The 20,786-nt window shown below is 38.6% G+C and overlaps 1 protein-coding gene across 2 annotated transcripts in view; it reads right to left on the bottom strand.

The window, feature by feature from the left end:
* The window catches only part of FANCI (Fanconi anemia complementation group I), a 157,822-nt gene that overhangs the window by 24,145 nt on the left and 112,891 nt on the right, over positions 1-20,786 (bottom strand). For both annotated transcript variants that reach the window (XM_067082174.1, XM_067082181.1), the window contains exon 10: positions 9,719-9,947. In XM_067082174.1, coding sequence (XP_066938275.1) covers positions 9,719-9,947 — 229 coding nt within the window. The remainder of the gene's footprint in view (positions 1-9,718; positions 9,948-20,786) is intronic.

Genomic DNA, 20,786 nt, shown 5'->3' with positions numbered 1-20,786 from the left:
TCAGATTTACAGGTATTGATATAGTTAAAACAGAGAAGGAATAGAAGTAAGCATGGAGGATTATACTCAATCTATTGAAATCAAAAATAAGGAAAATTAAAAATAGACGTAAACTGGCTAACAAAAACTGAATATAAAGTTTTCAGAAGTATGCAAGAAAAAATCCAGGTGTTGTGGAAAATGTCCGACCCGGCTTAGCTGTTGGATTGATATGTATCATGAAAAATAAAATGCTAGGATTGGTGATCTAAAGAGGGTAAACAAGATAGTGAAGAAATTAAATCACGAGAGAGCAAAATAAAGTTTGGTAAATAGGGAAGAAAGAAGACCTGAGAATTTATGGCCTCGCGATGCGAAAGGTACAGATGTGACACAAAAATCAATTGAGGTAATTTCATTTTAATGGGAAACAAAACTGATACAGTAGCTCCTATATATTGGAAACAAACCATCAAACAAGTCTGCCATTCTGCTGACAAAGACGCTAACGAGGAACTTGACTAATTGGTAGATGACAGTGTGTATTTAGTAAAAAGTGTTGAACAACTTATGTTTTGGAGGAAAGGAGTAAACATCCCAGCAAAACTGTTCACGGACAGCAGACCAACGCTGGAAAGTATAGCCTCATAAAACAGGTGAGAAAATTGTTAATAAAACGGCAGTAGCAGACCTGAAGAGAAAACTAATTTGTAAAAAGAAGTAGAATCGCATATAGTTGGCTGCATACTAAAGAAATGATAACAGACATATTAACAAAGGAAAATAAAGAGAGCGATGACCTGGCGGATGTCTTGAATTAGGGGAAAATAGGAGAAATGACTTAAATGAAAGTCACTTTCATTTTAAAAACGATGAGTTCAGGTTAGAAAATGTTAAAATTAAAGAGGCAGAACAGGTTTAAATGTACTATATGCAATTTCTTTTGCAATTGGGGATATTTATACAATGGAATATTGTATGTGAATGTGGACTATTATGGTTCTTTTATTAAGACTATATGGTTCTTTTATTATGAATTCTATTATTTTTATTTATAGTATCATATACGTTTTGATACAATTTATATTTGCTATATTTTTATCTTGTTATACTCAGTAACTTCAGGTTAGATCACTGTTTGTTTAATCAGTAAAACAAAAGGGCAGGGAATAACAGATAACAACCCTGGTACTTCATTCCCTCGTCTTCTGTCTCAAGAACTCGAGCTTTGGAATTGCTCTAGTGGCAGTAACTGCTACTTATGATTACGGTACTACTATGTATGTTTTAGCATAATAAAACTCCTGCTTGAAGAACTGACGTCTCCTTCACCTCCTTGGATATTATATTTACGCTAGAAGCAAGAAAAGCGCTCTGAACTGAGTTAAACACGGCAAAATAAACTTACCGCGTAATCAATTTCCAAACCAAAACGCTGATCGCTATGATCGCAATTTATAATACAAAAGCAATATAAGAATATATACAATATTATTGGATACAGTGAATTAAAGCATAACATTTTTAAAAGGTCCATGGAAAAGATGCATATTCTTTATGTTGATGTTTGTATATTATGATATTATGTGAATACAGAGTAGAGTGTAATGCAGGCTAGGCTACATATATGTATACAATATACCATAGAGTAGGCTAAGCTAATTCATGTTTGTTATTCAATTTCTCTTTGTATTGAATTATCATAAGTCAATCTGCATGAACCTCCAGAATTAGCTGATATTAATTACTGTACCATGTATGTACAGTATAGAGTACACTTTATAGTGTAGGCTAGGCTACCGTATATATATGTATGAATATGAATGGTACTCAATACCCTAGTGTAGGCTACGCTATATTCGAGGTAAGTTTTTTCCAACACACAATGGGATAATACTTGTATCAGCATTTTTAGTGTTTTTTTTTTTAACTATCAAAATAGGCAGTTGTTAGTGTTTTTAGGAGGGTTCTTAGTATTTGCAGATTTTAGCTATTCGCAGGGGGGGGGAGGGGTTGTGGTACGCATCCCCGCAAATACGGGGGGTTTACTGTACTTGGCAACGTTATTCACCAAGAAGGGCTCCCTCCTTTTAAGGATGACATTGGTCCACGTGCCCTACCTGACTGGCAGCTTAAGAGAGGGCCCTCCCTCAAGGACCTACTGTAGATATTTCCTGACGACATACCACTCCAGTGGGATGACATTCTTCATCTCTTATCCACTCCCCTTGGCATCTGTTGACCTGGACACCAATTGGGGGCTCTCAAATCCTTCCACCAGTGTTCACCTCCCTCATCAAGCTATGGATCAAGGGAGACCGAGGAAGTCAGAGCAACTGTCGCACCTCTAGGGGGTTCTCTCCTTCCTGTTTTGAGTACAAGAGTAAGGTGGTATCTTCTGACTCTGCCATCAGTGGTTCCACCAGGCCTCGGTGCTGCCTGATCTTCCTGACAAACTGTCTTGCTGCTGCTGCTGCGGGATGAACCATTCCTCCTGCTCGCCACAGATGCTGTCAAAATCAGAGAAGAGGCGACAAGAACAACTTGGGGGGGGGGAGTCTGCTTGTCCTACTATCTCTCCATGATCATGACATCTCCAACCTCCGGTACTTTGCTGGTGGGGAAGCAGGTCCTACATACTCTGTCCTTAACCTCTTCTTGGATGCTTCCTTGTCATTTCTGTCAGATTTTTAGGAATAAGATGGCAGACATGACAACTGTGAGGATCCTTTGTCCACCTTGGATACCAAGTGCTGGAAAACGATGATGGGGGTCCTCTGAAGGTCGCCTACTATTGTGGTTCTTTTTCCTGGAAAACGATGATGGGGGCCCCTCTGAAGGGCACCTACTGTTGTGGTTTTTTCCCTCAAGTTAATTGAGTGGTGCAGAGAGAGAGCCATGATTCATTTCAACAGTCTTGGGAAATAAATCACATAATCACTGCTTAACCTAGATTTATTTTCTACTACAATTGCATTTACAAAATTTTAAAGTTGGCACAGGTTAACTCCGAATTCCTGTAGACAATAATTCACCGAACCAATCCCTATTTATCCAGGGACTTACCTACAATCAATATTCATTCCCTATTTTTGCTTATGATAATTATCATACTTACACTAGCCTAATGATAATTTCTTTAAAGATTATTCTTACAACAGTCTTATGAAGAGGTCACATAAATATAAACAATGTACATCAAGACCAAGGTAATTAGTATTCTCTGATATCTGTAAAGTTATATAATAACTTCCAACACTGTCCTGCTTCCTAAACATACATATCTAATCAACACCAACATAACACTAGTATCCAATTTCTTCATATGCTTTGCATAAACAAACACAAACTAATTGTTTCTACAGATTTCCACTTTAAATATTCTTAATTAGAGATGAAAAATATCAACAGTAATAAAACATAGTAATCTCTTCTGTACTGTTATGGTATGTGTGATAATCATACTTAGAGTCAATAAACTCGTAATGAAATACTGTACAGTAAATCATGCAGAGATTAAAAAAGGCAGTGTGTAATACTGCACTAAGAAACACACATGAAAAAATACAATGAGAAAGAGGTGCTGTATGTAGAGAGATTGTTATTGGCTTAAAAGCACGTCACTTGACATATCATGAAACTTCACTTTGTTTATTGCTTTTTATTGGCTGGTATAGAAACATATACATCATTGTGATCTTTTTATTTTTAATGACTGATAGGCAAGTGAACCATAAGCATGCCTTATGCTAACTAGCTACATCAGGAAAGTATCAATGCACTCAGTAACAAAGATTGTTTTCCTTCATTATACAGTTGTGCATTGTAAGCCACTCATTTGAACTGTTCACACATGCCCTGCTAACACGATGATGTACCCCGAGGACAGTTTTCATTGCAGGTCCAGCTTGTGATGTGTATATTGCTGCGTATTTTCTGTAAGTCTCCACCTCGTCCTAAGAGGGCAAGAAAGGTACTGACCCTTCCACAGAAACTAGAAATTGTTGAGAGAATGGGGGCAGGTTGGTCTAGGTCACTTATCATGGAGGAGTATGGCATTGCCAGGTCAACCCTGCATGATATCAAGGTTTACCTGGACAAGCTGAAGAAGTACACAATGGACTTTGGGAAGATGACTAGGAGTCAAGACCCCAAGGTCATGGCAAAAGGCCATTAAGAGGACATTGACCAATCTACCTTGATCTAGTTGTGTCACCTAAGGGCTGCTAGCGTAAAGATACACGGTGCTGAGTTGAAGGCTGCAGCTATTAGTTCACAGGTTTGCATAAGGCCGCGAACTTTAGTGTCCAATGGTTGGCTGTTTTGATTCAAAATTCGACATAGGATTTCTAACATGAAAACCCATGGTGAAGCTTTGGATGCTTCCAAGGAGGGAATAGTGGAATTTTGCCAGACACTGCAAAATTTGATGAGTAAGGAAGGAGTATTGTTTTAGGACAAATCTACAACTCCGACAAAACTGGTCTATTCTATTGCTCCTTGCCAACTAATACAGTGGCTGATGAGAAGGAAAAGAACTAACACAGTTGAAAGCTTTCCAAGCAACACATTTCTGCTTTCTTTTGAGCTAATGCTACTCATGAGCATCACTGCAAACCAATGGGCATGTAAAGCATAGGTTGATGGAAGGGCTTCCTGTGATTTAGTGTCATTCAGTGAAGGCTTGGTTCATATCCAGGATTGTAACCAATTAGTTCCATAATCATTTGTGTAATCAAGAGAAGGCGTTACTTCTCATGGACAATGCACCTGCACATCCTAATACAGCCAAGTTGGGTGGTGACAAAGGTCATATTAGGGTCATGTATTTGCCTCCTAATTTGACTGCACTTAATCAGCCAATGGACCAACGTGTTATTTTTGCAAAGAAATTACTATTTCGAAGGAACTTTCTGGAGGAGGTAATGGTAATATTGGAGGACAAGGAGGAGAAGGAGCATGGCTTGGATACTCTGGGGGGAACAGACACTGGAGGATCTCCGTCAGTATTCACTGAAGTCTTGTTATTTATAACTTTGCAGATATTTGGAAGGACGTCAGCCTCGACCCTCAACCACACCTAGAACCATATGCTGAATGGAGAAGAGGGCATGATGGACTTCCAGTGGTTCAAAGTCAATGACTTCCAGGTCACACTCATAACTGGAGACGACAACGTTCCCAAGGATGACATACAGGAGTGGCTGGATAACAATGGTAATGATCCTGGCTACCAACTACTCTCACAGCGAGATAGCAGCTGCAATTGATAACAGTGACGAGGAAGCGGCTGAAGATGACGATGAAAAGGTTGTTCTACGACTGCCCCCATAGAAGCACATACGCATGGCATTTAATAAGGTTACAGAGGTATTGGAAAATGAAAAAAATTGTTTGTGTGACCTATCATATCACGTGTTGCGTACAAGATAAAAAAAAAAGGGGGGATTTACTTTTGTGTACACTGCTATGCATTTCACAGAGTTCGGGGAAAATTAAAAAACTGTCTATGTAACCTATCAAATTTGTGTTGCATATGAGAAAAAGAGGGATTTACTTTTTTTTGTTTTGGGAAAATGAAAAAAATTGATTGTCTAACCTACCAAACTGTGTTTTCTGCACAAGAGGAAAAAAAGTTTTTATTTTTTCTTAAAATTTATTTATAGAGTATATTTTGTTGCAAATATGGGAAAATAAAGTTTCCCTCAAGCATTCTGTTTAAAGTGTGATGACTGTTGTTCATAATCATAATATTTAGTGTTTACAGTTATGTGGTATTGGCAAAGTAGGGGGAGGAAGGGTATAAAGTTGTTTTTGAACACCCATAGATTTTCTGACTTGCCCTTGTCTGGACTGCACCCTTATCAGACAGGGTCTTGGCTGTATTAATTCATATAATTGATTTTCCCGAGTATTCTTGTGATTAACTACCATGTGTTCTTACAATCATGAGAATACCCGCTCGTACTCGTAAAATATTCCTAGTTATTTCTATTTTTCCGATTTAGCTCATTCTTTGATGAATTCCTGTTTTCTACATTTCCTCTCCCCATGGGAAACATTAGGAGACATTTTTGTTGATGGATAGTGGTGTGCCTTGTTTACTTTACAAACTTCCAATGTCAGATGCGGCTCCTGCGAAATTCTCTCCAAGTTCATAACTTTCAAAGCATGGAAAAAATACTTAATTTTGAATGTCGCATGAGTCTAAACTTTATTTTCTTCTCTTTACCTTTCTAACATTCCCAGGTTACAGCGGGGGGTTCTGTCCCTGACGGTGCACTGTAAGTCAAAAATTGCCGTAACCCAAAGCATCATAATTATAATGGAAATAAATAGCACTTAAAGCGCTGTTAATGGAGCCGTACGTCCATGTAATGGCGCTGTACAGTGGGTAATGACGCCAAAAAAATCAGGGTTAATGGCACCGTGAGGCAAGCACCTGTAAGTCCGGAATGACGTAACCCAAGCCCAAAGTAAACCAGGGACTGCCTGTAATTCTTTATAATACTGCATAATTTAAAAATACAGTGAGAATAGCATAATCTGTGACTTCTGAGTTAACTTAGGAATGTAAACAAGACATATTTCAAAGTTTAATATCTTCCTAAGTTTTCATAATTTTTCAACAAAAATTATGCACTACAGTCGACCCCTGCCTATTCAAGGTTCATGATTCACGGATTTTTCTGTCAAACTTATCCCCAAATTATTCATAGAAAATTAGGTAATTCGCGGAATTTTTTGTTGAGAAATATTCACTAATTACTATATCTTTATGCTATTTTAGTGAATAAATACATTTTTATGATAAAAAATGATTTACTAATTTTAAAATATAAATATTAATGTAAATACAGCAAAATATCAATCAAATGTATTTTTTCAATGTACAGTATATTGAAATATTTAGGTACATAATTAACTTGTGAATTACCAATGTCTCCCCTATCTACTGAAAAAAGAAAATGGGTCTGCTTCAATACTGTATGAAAGAAAATGGATGTCTGGACATAGGGGAATCTTAAGTTTTTACACTAAGCTGTAAGCCATATATTTTTAAGGGTAAAATGTTTTAAGATAACTTTGAAATATTAGTGTTATAGGATAATAGTTTAAGGTATATTTGGTATAGGATGATAGTTTAAAGTATACATTTGGTGTTTGAACTAGTAAAACAGGCTCTTATAAACATTTTTTGAGGGGGCCTTTGGTGTCTGAGCTATCAAACTATGCAGTTATAAGCATTTTTTGGGGGGATGTCAAGTATTCGTGGATTTTAGCGATTTGCAGGTAGTTGTGGTCCCTATCCCCCACAAATCCTGGGGGTTGACTGTACATATTAAACACCAACTTCCTAACAATTCAAGATACAAATGGCCATCTGGAACATAACTTGTCCATAAGGTGGGTGGTGACTGTATCACTGTATATTTCCAAAGTCAGGTCATAATTTACATTCTTACTTTTCCAGACAATACCATCCATCATTTAATAATATATATGCAGTTAATTCTAATGGTCATCCATTTTGACACAAAACAGAACAAAACAAGGGGGCCAGCCCATAAGAGATAGAAATCTTTATTAACTGGGATATGGATATGGAACAGGAATATTACATACATCAATTTTATCCCAAAAAATCCATTATGTGGCCTGCTTTTTTTTCATTGCCCCTTTTCTGTTATAACATAAAATCTAATGACTACTTCCCTGTGTAAACTCCCCTACATGAAGGAAATTAACAAGGTGCAATAAACTTGTTAGGAATGCCAAGCACTAAGATGAAAACTTAATATCACTGATGTGTGAAAAAAAATTGCATTTTTTGTTATGAAAATATTATACTGTACTGTATTGCCAACTTGAGTTTTAGTCCTGCTCTGTATTAATGAAACTGATTGAAGAAATTAGTGTGAAGTTATATCTGTTACATTTTCTGATATGGGCTTCCAAAATTGGAACAGCCTAATTAGGGGTTCATGCATAGCAGTATTACTTGCACCAAGGCTTCAAAGCTACCGAGCTCCTTTTGGTATTGTTGGGGAAATGATGCCACTGTCAATTTTGATAGTACATTTTCAATCAATATTATTGCAATTTACCATAAACATTATCGTATTAAACTGTTAATCATCCAACATTATGCTCAAATTCCTTTTCGTATATAGTATAACAGGTACTGTTATACAGTATACAGAAAAAGGAATTTGAGCATAATGATGATGACCAAGCTTTTTTTTTTTTTTTGAGACTTAAAAAATGAGAGGGGTAAAGCCATCAAAAACTACCCTGGCCCCTTTTGTTATAAAAAAGGTCTAAAAATATTTCAAATTCTTCATGGAATACATAAGAGCAATATGAAACAGGATTTGTTCAGTAGATTGCCTGCATTATTTTACAAGCCTTTTTCTCCTCCAACGTCTGTTCAAAAATGCTAAACCAACAAGTTGCAAACTTTCAATTGTTTTTCTTTCTTATCCCTTCATTTATCCACTTGTTTCCAATTTTCTATGAGTAAAGGCCTTTTTTTAACTTCTTTTATTATGTCTATTTTAATGGACATAATATAAAGTTTCAAAAAACTTTATAAGGAAATTCTTTTTTCTTCTCATCTGCCAAAGGTATAGTGGGAAAGGCATGATAAAATACATGATACAATAGACTAGTTTTATCAGCAATATATCAACCCAATATAAATCACATGCTCCCAAGTTTAAGGGCAACTGTGAGAAATCACTTGATAACTGTGGAATTTATAAAATTTCAATACAACACTATATATTCACAATGCCAAAAGCCACACCTGCTATCAGAATAAGGTCATAATTTTCCAGTTTGTTTTCATTTTCATTGTTCAATTATCATCCAACCCTCTTATTCTAAAAGAACATACAATACACAAAAAGCTTACACTTAATTAAACTTATCCATTACCTAATTATTACTCATTACTTGAGTAATGTCTAGCCTTAACCACTGCATATAAAGCTTTGTTCTTGGAGAACAAAGGATAATTACTTACAAAAGGGACTTGAAAATTATAAACCAGCAACTCAGAGACTGAATTCAGCAATAGTTCAGTAAACATTAAGGCACAGATCTAAAAAATGAATTAACTAATGAGAAAACAGGAGTGAAAAGGAAGAAAATTTGGAATAACCCACTTCAGGCAATCCTGCAGTGAGGAAATTAATTTGGAAATTCTGTTCAACTGTTAACAGCTCTGCAAGCATGAAAACTGAGGCACAGATTTGATAGATACCCAAGGATCCAGGTGGTATATACATAGTGGGCTACTGCACTTCAGTCTGTTTGACAAAAATTGCAGTGTCTACAACATTTAAAAGACCAGGAGTGTGGCTTTATAGGGAGTGATGGGTTTCAGGAAATGCAAAGTCATTTTTAAAATGAGGAACTCATACATAACAATTCTAAAAAAGCAAATAACATTCCCAACAGGATTCCACAGAACAGAATGTTGATATAAAGAAGAGAAATACAGGGGGAGGTGGCAAACAATAAATGAAGCAAACCAGCAAAACAAATATACAGGCTACATTTACAGTTACAATTAACAGTTGCTTAATTTTTGAAGAAAATTAAGGTAACAAATTTACTTCAAGAAATGAGCCTTGAAAAGTGAGGTAACTTCTAGAAGAATTACACCTGGTTCCTTAAAGGCTTGAAATCAGCATCACTTACCTTATGGTAGACGTGCATACTTTCTACTTACCTCATGCTGTTGTGAAAAGCACCTTCTTAGGATGCCTAAAAGCTCGAGGCACAGCGCCTCATTAGTTGAATTGCTAAACACAGAGTGTACATCAGCATTAATGCTTATTGCACTCAGAGAAGATGAAAAGGACATGGAAGCCTGAGAAGATGGAAGAGTTCCCATGACACGAAAGTGGCGAAGAAACTGCATAAATCCTTTTACTGCTGCTTGCCGACTCTCAACTTGTCTAGTGATTATGGAAACAAAATATGGTATGAAAATCATATTTTAAAAGGCATTTTATATTCTTAAAAATCCATATTTGTTAGAAATAGTCTTTAAATAGCACAAAAATACAATACATTTGTTTTATGAAAGTCAAAAGAACAGTATATCTTATTGAGAAAAATTTCTGAATCTCTGAATCCTTTCCCAAACATATTCAGTAACTTTGCTTTGTGTGGGTTCTTTTCTTGAAAAAAATACAAGGTTCAGGAAGGTTGTATAAAATTATGTTTATTGACATTTTGTCACCTTGAGGATGACTAAAAATTATCTGGCATCACAACTACTTATGAGGTAGCTTTCTGGATAAACCTAAGACTCCAGTGAATGACTTTTGCTAACAAACATCTTACTTATCATGTGGATTAGGTGTGAAGGAATAAGTTACTGAAAAAATCTCTACAGAATAAAAGTTGTTAAAGTTAACCTAAAATTTCAGTTTTGCAGTATTCTTAATAATCTATTTTGTTTGGCTGTCTGTAAGTCTCCAAACACATTCCAAATTTCAAGAAAACTTCCACTTGGTCAGATTTAGACATCTGAGCTCCATAGTGCAACTCTACCTCCTGAAAACTGACCACGCCAGCTTCCTATAAAGCACACCTGTATTTTTACTCTGATTTTGCATAATGGATTTGATTCATTGATTCCAGTATCTTGTAGGTTTCCCCTGCATGCTGAGCACAACTGAAGGTTATTATATTCCTCAATGAGAAACATTATAAGGAGTTTGCATTACAACAAACCCCCGTTACCTATAATATCAAGAGTTTTTTGTATTATACATGAATGGAAAATGTGTTCTATACTGATTTTGTCACTTTAAAAAATTTAACTAAAATCTCAAGGAGATAATGACTTTGCCACCTTAAAACACTAAGAGCCATAATCTTGTAATCTGTGTTTGTGATACTGATAATCAATCATACTTTGAAATGCAGTACAGTACCACTTAATATAGCCTATACCCTATGCCCGGTACTATATTGCAAATTCTAACAGCCTATGGAAATAAACACACTGACTGTGGGTGCCACAGAGGCTTTCTCATAACCAGTGAGTTAGGTAGTTGTTATAATGAAACAATTTAGACAATACTACAACCAATCCTGGTCCCTAGCATAAACACCACATGGGCACATACCAGACCAAGTCAATCCGCTCCATCCCAACTATGTTGCTGCTTATCTCACATGCATATAGTTGCTGCTCACCTACAGTTTCTAATGTTTTTATTTCTTTTAGCTTCTTCCATTGTAGGCTGCTATTAGCCAAGAACCTACAAGTCACCTGCTCCTCAGCAAGCTGCACAATGAGCTTTACTCCTTTGGGCTACACATACCACCTGCCTTGACACAACCTTCTAGGAATAAAAGTCTAATTTGTGGTCACCAGACGTGCAAAATATACAACATGCTCCTGCCAGTGAACCCACATGATGAAAAGCAGATTTAGATTACCCCTCTGGTCACAGATTTCACTATAGGGGGCAGGGGGAAGGAGGATACAACTTTCCTGCATAACTCCACAAGACAGTGTTCTCCCTTTCTGGCAGATTCCACATCCCGGCCAATATGCCAAGACACTGGAATCAAAGACCTCCATGTCTGACTCTTCCACGGAGATGAACAGTCATCTGTTGGGACAGATGCACACCAATAATGGGGGATGAAGTGGACCTTGCTCCTGAACTTTCCTTTCTACCCAGAAGACCCAGGGCACTTTTTATTTCTTATGAAAAGGATCCCTCACAAGACAATCAGGGCCCTCCCACGTAACAATATGATGTCAAGGAGGACCCCAATAAGCCCCACACACTCCTCTATCTAAAGTTTCTGTTTCATCCAAAGGTTTTAGTCCTTTATTCAGGACTCCTCGGTTTTTGCTGGACAGAGGTGATGTAGCTACACATGACCCAATCACTCCTGAGGGTTGTTACAAATGGGAGATTCTGTCTGAAACTTAGTCATAGTTTTGACAGTAAATCTTAACAATTATCAAGAAGTCCCTTGATGCGAAAGTACAATTATATTACGAGACACAACTTTTGAGGATTTCCAACGCACAGAATTGGATGCCTTCTCTAAAACCTTTTCAGCCCTCCAAAGAGATTAGAAATCAGCAAAAACCACTCGCGAAGAGATTGGTTCTCTCTCGGAAAAATTTAGATCCTGAGAGCAAGATAATAAAAAACCAAAGCCATAAAGACAGTGTCAGGAGGACGTGTTGAAGGTCTCTCACCTCTTACCAAAATAGAAGGGTTTTTCGCCTTGGTGATTATACTTCATAGAAGGCAATGTGTTAATAGTGTCTACATAATACACGGCACATGTCGGATAGTGTTGTGTAATTGCAGATATATTAATTCCCACTCTGCCCCATCATTGCTTCCCAAATTTTTCTGCTTCAACTGGCCCTATTGGCCCTGAAAATGGGTACAGAGTGCTGTGTGTGTTAGTACTTGGCCCTCCTTCTACCACAAAATGTCATCTAACCAAAGCTCAACCGTCTAACAATACCTGTGCCCACACACAAGTTTGGCACTAAGGAACAATTCTCTTTACTCTATACAATACCAATCGAACTGTTCCGAGGGTCGAGTCTTATACACAATCTGTCAGTGCAGTCTTCTCCGATGACAAAATTAACACTGCATATACAAAATGCAAAGACCTGATACCAGAAACCATTCTCCAGGAGCGATCCACAATAAGCTTATCCTCTCTCGAGAAAATATCATATATCACTAAGTGGCTAAGGACCTGCTCTGTGGAAATCTACGCCGATGACCTTTTACAATCTGCCTCCAAAGGCTGCTGATCTAAGCCTACCTGCAGTGTACCATACAGCAGAAAATGCCTTTCTAACAGCAAATCCCTCAGAAAAAAACTCAAAAGCCTCAGAAAAAATTGAGGAAACACATGACAAATTTTCACAGAGATCTGGGACATGATCAAAGGATTACAGGAATCATTCAACTTAAAACTGTGGTTACAAATAACAATCTTTCATGGATCTGGGATGCGATCAAAGGAGTGCAGGAATCATTACACAATCACACACCAAGCCACTGGACTCCTTTGAGTGAGGCATCTATTATTTCCTCGCCTCCCAACAACACAAGAGAAGTGAGGATGCGACGCGAAGTCGAGGTGGCCTTACCCTCCCAAGTGGGAACTGCCCTCTCTCCCTCGGATGAAACGCCCGCACCACCTACAGACCTATCGGAGGGGACCAATGGACTCCCATCCTCCTCTCCCTCCCCATTGCCTCCAGTAGAAGCTAGATCTTCAGTGATGATCACCAGTCCTTGTGAGTCTTCCGACCCCATCTCTTCCCCCTAACCCCCCACCGTGGATGAGGGTGTAAATGATCATGAAGGGACTGGGGCTGGCAGACACAAGCAAGCAGAAAAAAGAAAAGAACCTCTCAACTGCCTGCTGGACCAAAGCCCAACGTTCGTGAATCACCTCGTCCGAAACCTGAGAAGAGATGTCACGTTCTAGATGCCACAGTAGAGAGAGTTAAGTTTCTCATGGCCCAACCCTCTTATCTCCCACAAAAACCCCATGCAAAATTAAACATAAAAGTGGCCTCACAAGATTACCTGCTCTATTTCAATACCTCAATGTTCTTAAAGGCGTAGAATTTTGGTCCTAATATAAGAGATCTCAAGATATAACCTAATCTGGGACCAACCAACCTCCCACAGGGGAACTTATTGACACCCAAAGCAGGGGTTAAGGTGCTGGCTTGCTTGACCACAAGTGCCAGCCAACCTCCCATGGTGAGTGACTGCCTACCCTCGCAATATCACCCCATCCACTCAAATGATCAACCCATTCATTTCCCATCTTCGGTGAGTTGCCATGGATACGTAGATGTAATCTCTTGGAATATTTTTGGCTCAAAAGGAACATTCCTCCCCTAAATATGTTCTGCAATGCTTCAAAGGCATCATTGCATTACAAGAAACGCTCCTCTGGCTTCATGACTTTTGCATCTGAGAGATTCAGTGCATGAAGATTTCTAAGAGCTTTCTCGACCTCATCGATGCAAGTTACATGACATCATCATAGCCAGTAACCTAAAGGACCTTTCTTTCCTGTGGCACAAATCATTAGACAATATGAATGTGGCTGACCCATAGGAGTGGGATAGATTGCTGGGGCTTCAAGTGACAGTTGGGAAAAAGAACAATAATTTTGATCAATATTTGATCCTAGGTGAAAGTTACACAGCATTGTTCAGCTCTTACTGCTGATCATATTTGTATAATTAGGGACCTTAATTCTCACACCACAAAAATTTTATAAATAACTTGCTTGTCAAAATCACGCTCTCAAATTAGCGATGTAATGCTCTTCCCTTCCTCCTCCTATACAGTACTATGTACAAACTAGATCGGACACAATTACAACCTCCTGACTGGACCATTGCATCACGTCCCACAGCTTCCTTGATTCTACTGTGACCTGCAACATTTGCTACGATCTTGCAACGATATGATCACATCCCCTTACAAGTGCCATTCAGGGCACCCCATCCTCCCTACTGTGAACCCCATAACTGATCACCCCACCTGCTGTTAACTGGGACTTTAAAACCAGCAGAAAACCAGATCCTTTAGGGAAACCATTGAAACCAGGCTGCGCTCAATAGTTCAACTGGCAGTTGCCTTACTGTGCACTAACCCAAAAATGTAGAAATGACCACCACAGGAGAGAGCCAAAGAATTCTATTCAAATATAATTTCCGCTATACAGTACTTGCCTCTCTGGCAGGGATAATTTTCCAATCTGATGGAATGACTGGTTAAAGATCTGTATACACATTCACAAGAAATGTTTTTACTGTGGAGGCAAAATGGTAGCCTGAGGGAAGGACACTTTGCACTGCTAATGAGGCAGGTGAGAGCACAGTTCAAACTTGCCCTTAAGCACTGCAGCCTGAATGAAAAGTAACTAAGAGCTGATACAGTTCTAGAAAATTAGACTCTCCACGATTACCCCTGGAAAGACATTCAGTCCCTAAATACCAAAACTATAAACTATCAAAAGAGAGTAGCTGGCACAGTGGGAGGCCATCGCAAGAATATGGGGTAATCATCAGCACTATCCTGAATTGCATAAACCAGGGTTTTAACCTTTTTCTCCAATTTCTAACTTTTCAGTGAGCCAACTCTCCATTTCCCACCAGCATCGTCATTGACAAATCTGAGTTTTAACCCATGCAGTGTTTAACTTACATGAATATACGCTTTTGCTTTTTGTAGCCATTTTATGCCTTTAATTTTTTTTTTTGCATATATTAGATTTTTTACAAACAGTTATCACATGGAAATAAATATACACATGAAAAAGATTCACATGTTTTTTTCAATTTATTTAATTTATAAAAACATACAAAAATGCAAATACTAGACATACAGTTAATGAGACTTTTGCATTTGTTTCGCTTTTTGATTTTAGTGTCTCAACGTTCGCTTTACCTTTGAAATGGCGAAGCGCAAATCAGATTCAAACATGACTTCATAACAATACCTCATATATTGTTGTTTTTGTTATTAAACAGTTCAAAATAGTTAAATGATTTGTAAAGTAAGTCAACATTAAATTTTGAAGCACTATCGATTATTTTCCAGGTGAAACAAATTCACTTGCAATGTGACAACAAGACAGTGGTTCTTTCTCTGTCCGACCGTCATTCCCACTTGGCAACTCCTCACGCTCCCCACCAGTGGGGAATTCTGTGTTACAGAAACTACTGGCATAAACAATCAAGACTCTCAAGAGACGTAGATAACCTCCCCACAGATACACTGTTACTGTGATATGCCAGGTAACATCAGTGATGCCATAAACAACGGCACTAATAATAAATCACTAACCGCGATATTCAATTGCTGGCTTCTCTCTCAAATTTGTCATCGTGATAATTCTACATTTTGCTAGTTGCTCTATCTAACATGCAGACACCTGGTGATTTCTCCCAGGACTCCCCACTCTTAGTGCTCCTAATACTACTAATGCACCGCGCTTTCTCCCAGACTCCCCACTCTTAGTGCACCTATCACTACTAATAAAAACAGTTTTCAAAGGACACAGCTGACCCAGTACTATCACCAGATTGCAATTACTAACAATTGCATTGAAGATACTTGAGTCTGTTCTTCAGTGAGACTTCTCCTTCTACACACCACACAACCAGTTCATTTTTAAGGCAAACCACTCAACTGACACCTGCATCTACGTCCTGAAAGAATTGCAGAACTATTTACCCATCATCAGCCTCCTGTTTTCCTAATGTTTTGTAAATGTGAGAAAGCATTTGACAGAGTAAACTACCTGAAGTTTCTTCCTGAAGCGCACAAATGAGGCATCAATACTATATTTAACTGGAATTTTATGTTGTTGGTTCTCCACACAGCAATTCTGTGTTAAATGGGGTAACGATTGTCGTACATCTTCAGCGTCCCTCAAACGGGCTCCAGCAAAGGGGCATTTTCTCCATACCTGTTGAATATGGACACAGATGCCCTGAATGTTAAACTGAACTCACTCCCAATCAGATGCACTATCAATGAAACATCACTAAACAAATTCTGTTATGTCAAAGATATTGGTTCTTGATTCCTCCATCATGCAAGGTCTCCCTCAGACTTCTTACCAACACTTGCCACTTAATATAAAGAGGAATTTGATATCCTATACAACGAAACCAAGACCCAGTGCAAGTTGTTGCTCCCAACATCGCTTAAGCATATTGCAAAACCACAAATTTTCCCTGAAATCATCATTGGAATTGAGCATGAATTCTCCTCTTATTTGGGCCACATTATCAGTGACGGCCTAAAAAAATACTGCAGACACAAAACAGAGGTGCTATAAACTATGTGCAACTGGCTGTTGATTGTATGGAGGTTTGCCTTCTGTCACCAAGAAAACAAAAACTGCTGCTCTTCTGCTCTATTGCTACAGTACAGTATATGTATGTTTTTGGACAAACTATTCTCTTGAGAGACCATGAGATGTAAATTATTGTTGCTCACAATGACATTCTGAGACGCCACTAACACTCGCTATCACCCGCCACGCAGATGTTCATAGAAAACCACCTGATAATTTAAAAATCACTGTTAGGTGAATGTCCATCTGAACTCACCGGATTGAGAAACAGCAATTTGCTCATACAAAGCATCCTAAGCAGTAAGGCAAGATCTAAATTGTGGGAAAGATGGAATAATGAGGTGTCTGTTCCTTAAATGACGTATTCTCGATTTTTGAAATTATGAAGTGTCATCTGCAGAATCTTTCATCATCATCATCATTATTATTATTATTATTATTATTTATTTTTTTTTTTTTAGGGGGTCTATCACAGTCATCCTATTTGACTGGGTGGCTTTTATAGTGTGCGGTTCATGGTTGCATCCTGCCTCTTTAGGAGTCCATCACTTTTCTCACTATGTGAGCTGTTTTTAGAAGCACACTTTTCTGCATGAGTCCTGGGAGCATTACTGGCACCTAGTTTTTCCAAAGTTCTTTCAGGGATCTTGGGATCATGCTCAGCATTCCATGATTATGGGTACATTTCCATTGCACACTCCATATTCTTCTTTATTTCAATTTTCAGGTCTTGATGCTTATAAATTTTTTCTCTTTGTTTCTCATCTACTCTGGTGTCCCATAGTATTGCGACATCAATGAGTGATATTCTCGTCTTGCCAATCAACGTCACGTCTGGTCTATTGGCATCTATCACCCTATCTGTTCTGATACCATAATCCCAGAAGATCTTTGCCCGATCATTTTCTATTACTCCCTCAGGTTGGTGATAGAACCACTTATTACTGCAAGCTAGCTGGTGTTTCTTGTACAGGCTCCAGTAGAGGGCTTTACCACTGAATCATGCCTCCTTTGTACTGGTCTCTATGCAAGATACTGATATTTGCTAAGGTGGTTTATGGTCTTGTCTTCATATTGTACTTCCAGCATAAGTGGGTGAGATGTTATTTCCATTGTTCTTCTTTGACATATCTGGTTCTTAGGGCCTGATCTTGTGCTGATGTTACATTCCTCTGCCTTTCTTTGAGTTCTCCCTCTGTAGCCACGCTGTTTCACTGCTAGCTTCTTTTGTCTGTCTCATGGACTGTCTGTACATTGGTTTGTTGTGCCATTCCTCTATTCTGTTTTTCATTCTCCTGTCTCTGTATATCTATGGGTCTTAATCTACTTTTTATCAGTCCTTCTTCCCATGCACTCAGCTATCATTCATCTTCACTGGTTTTCAGATACGCCCCAGTGCTCTGCTCTCGATGTTGATGCAGTCCGCTATGGTTAGCCCTCTCCCCTTCCCTTTCGTGTTATGTATAGTCTGTCTGTATTTCTGCTCTGGTCTAGGTGCTTTGTGTATTGTCATATTTTTCTAGTTTTCTGTCTATGCTGTGGAGTTCAGCCTGCCCACCTATCATTACTGCGCTGTATCTGATTACTGGTACTGCCCATGTGTTTATGGCTTTCGGGCCATGTTTCTGGGGTTGAGTTTGACTTATATCGCTCTAAGTCTCTGCATATTTTTCCCTGATCGTGTCCTTTCATCTCTTATGTTTTATATCCTCCCTTCTATTATTAACAGGTATTTGTTTCTGTCTCATCTATGTTTGATGCTATTCCATTTGCAGCTTTATCCCTTCAGCCTCTTTTACTTTGCCTTTGTATGTTGACCAAGGTGCATTTTCTATCCCAAACTCCATCCTGATATCCCCATATACAATCCTTACAGTCTGGATTAGGGTGTCTATTTCCTTGATGCTCTTACCATACAGCTTGATGTTGTCCATGAACATCAGATGGTTAATTCTGTTGCCTGTTTCTTGAGTTTGTACCCAGCATCCATCTTCTGCAGTACTTTTGTCATGGGAATCATAGCTACTACCAAGAGCAGCGGGGACTGAGTCGCCTTGAAAGATCCCTCCTGATGTTAACCTCTGCTGGTCTTCCCAGAGCTAGGCACTGTATTCCAGTTGCACACTGTATTTAAGGGATGCTGATGGTAAGTTTTCCTCTGGCCCATATATTTTTCAGGCATTCTGTTAGCCACGTAGCATATCATGTTGAAGGCTTTCCTGTAGTCAATCCATGCCATGCTTAGGTTCGTTTCTCCTTTTCTTGCTATTCTTCATACCATTTGGTTCATTAGAGCTGGTCTTTGTGGCCCCTACACTCCTTCGCAGCCTTTATGTTGGTGGGGATGGCGTTTGTATCCTCTAGGGGTAGTTGAACATTCCACCTCAACGCTAATGATACCTGTTAGTAACTTTCATGCATTGGTGGTAGGTGATAGAGAAAATAGTTACTTGCTTATATTTCCTTGTTCTGTCTGTCTGTACTAAGGATGTTCTCCTGTGGTCATCCATTTGGGCGCATGGTGGTTTGTGATAATGCTGAGTTGTTCTGTTATTCATGTGGGTGTAGGGCCAGTTTTCTTTTGAGCCAGTATATGGACTTCATCGACCTGGGGCTTTCCAGTTGCATTTTTCTTTAGTTATGTCTGACTGTGTCTGTTGTGATCTCAATGAATCTTTGTTTTATTCTCCCCATTTCTTTTGCCTTGATTTCCTGGAGCCATGTTGCAGGTTTGTTATGTAATACCGATTTGCCCATGTTTTTCCCAAAGTTCTTAATTGGTTTGGCTTCAGGAATTTCCTGGTGGTTGTCTTCCCCTCTTACCTGGCTGTATAGTCTTTTCTGGTTGGTTCCGAAGAGTTTATTCTGTTGGTAATCTTTATTCCTGTTCATGTACTGCTCAATCTTGTGTGCTTTGGCTTTAAGCCTCTGTTTTATATTTTCTCATGTTGTTTAGTCCCTTCTCCCGTGCTTTGTATTTCTCATTCAGTATCTCTGGAGAGGAAGTGTGTACAACACCCCAAGGGGATAGTTGTTGTTTCTCCATTAGACTAAGTTCTCTCACCTCTCTGAGAGAGGATGGGAAGGAATGGGGAGACCTTGCCCAAGTCTATGACCTCCCTTTCCATCTTCAAGAATTAGTCTTCATCCCTGTGCTAAGAAGAATATTGCAGAAGAGAGCACAGAGGCTATTGTAGTGAGGAGTACGCCTGATCCGTACATCTACGGAGCTAGAAAATAATTCCGATCACACAAGGAAGAACCTTGCATAATCAGAATTGACTGACTCCTGTTTCAGAAGCGTAGGTTGGTATGGTTCTACAGAATTTCACTGTAAACAAAATCAACCTGCAGTCGAAAACAAACAGGAATTCGAAGAAATCCGTGCTGACAAACTGTAACTACTTTGGCTCAGGGAGTAAAAGGTTAATATTAGAAAAAAACAATTAAGAGTCAATGTTCAAATGTGAACAATGAAAACAGATTTCTTCCACTGAAAATGTCCAGTTTCTGGTTGAACAATAAAAAAGACTGTCAACTCGGGTAACGACAGTCGATGGGTCTGGATAGAACGAATTCATAGCAGCTACACTACTATACACACCTTCATGTTCCCCATTACTAAATTCCAGGATTTTTAAAACAAAAGAGGAAATTACTTCCTCCTTGCAGTTCAAGCTAGATACTCCCAATAACAACTACAGGAGTTAATGTATGACAGTTTCAAGAGTGATTACCACATCCTTTATGTAGCAAGATATAAAGCAGATTGCATCTGCACTGCACTGGCATTACTGAGTAAATCTTGAAAATCTGAGATAATAATTTATACCATGTGCTTTCCCCTTGAGAACAATTGGAAACGACTCCTCTAAATCACTATGAGCTTGGAA

The sequence above is a fragment of the Macrobrachium rosenbergii genome, chromosome 3, assembly GCF_040412425.1.
Source record: "Macrobrachium rosenbergii isolate ZJJX-2024 chromosome 3, ASM4041242v1, whole genome shotgun sequence".
NCBI classification, from domain to species: domain Eukaryota; kingdom Metazoa; phylum Arthropoda; class Malacostraca; order Decapoda; family Palaemonidae; genus Macrobrachium; species Macrobrachium rosenbergii.
The sequence above is the reverse complement of the archived record's forward strand: the minus strand, read 5'-3'. Positions and strand labels throughout refer to the sequence as shown.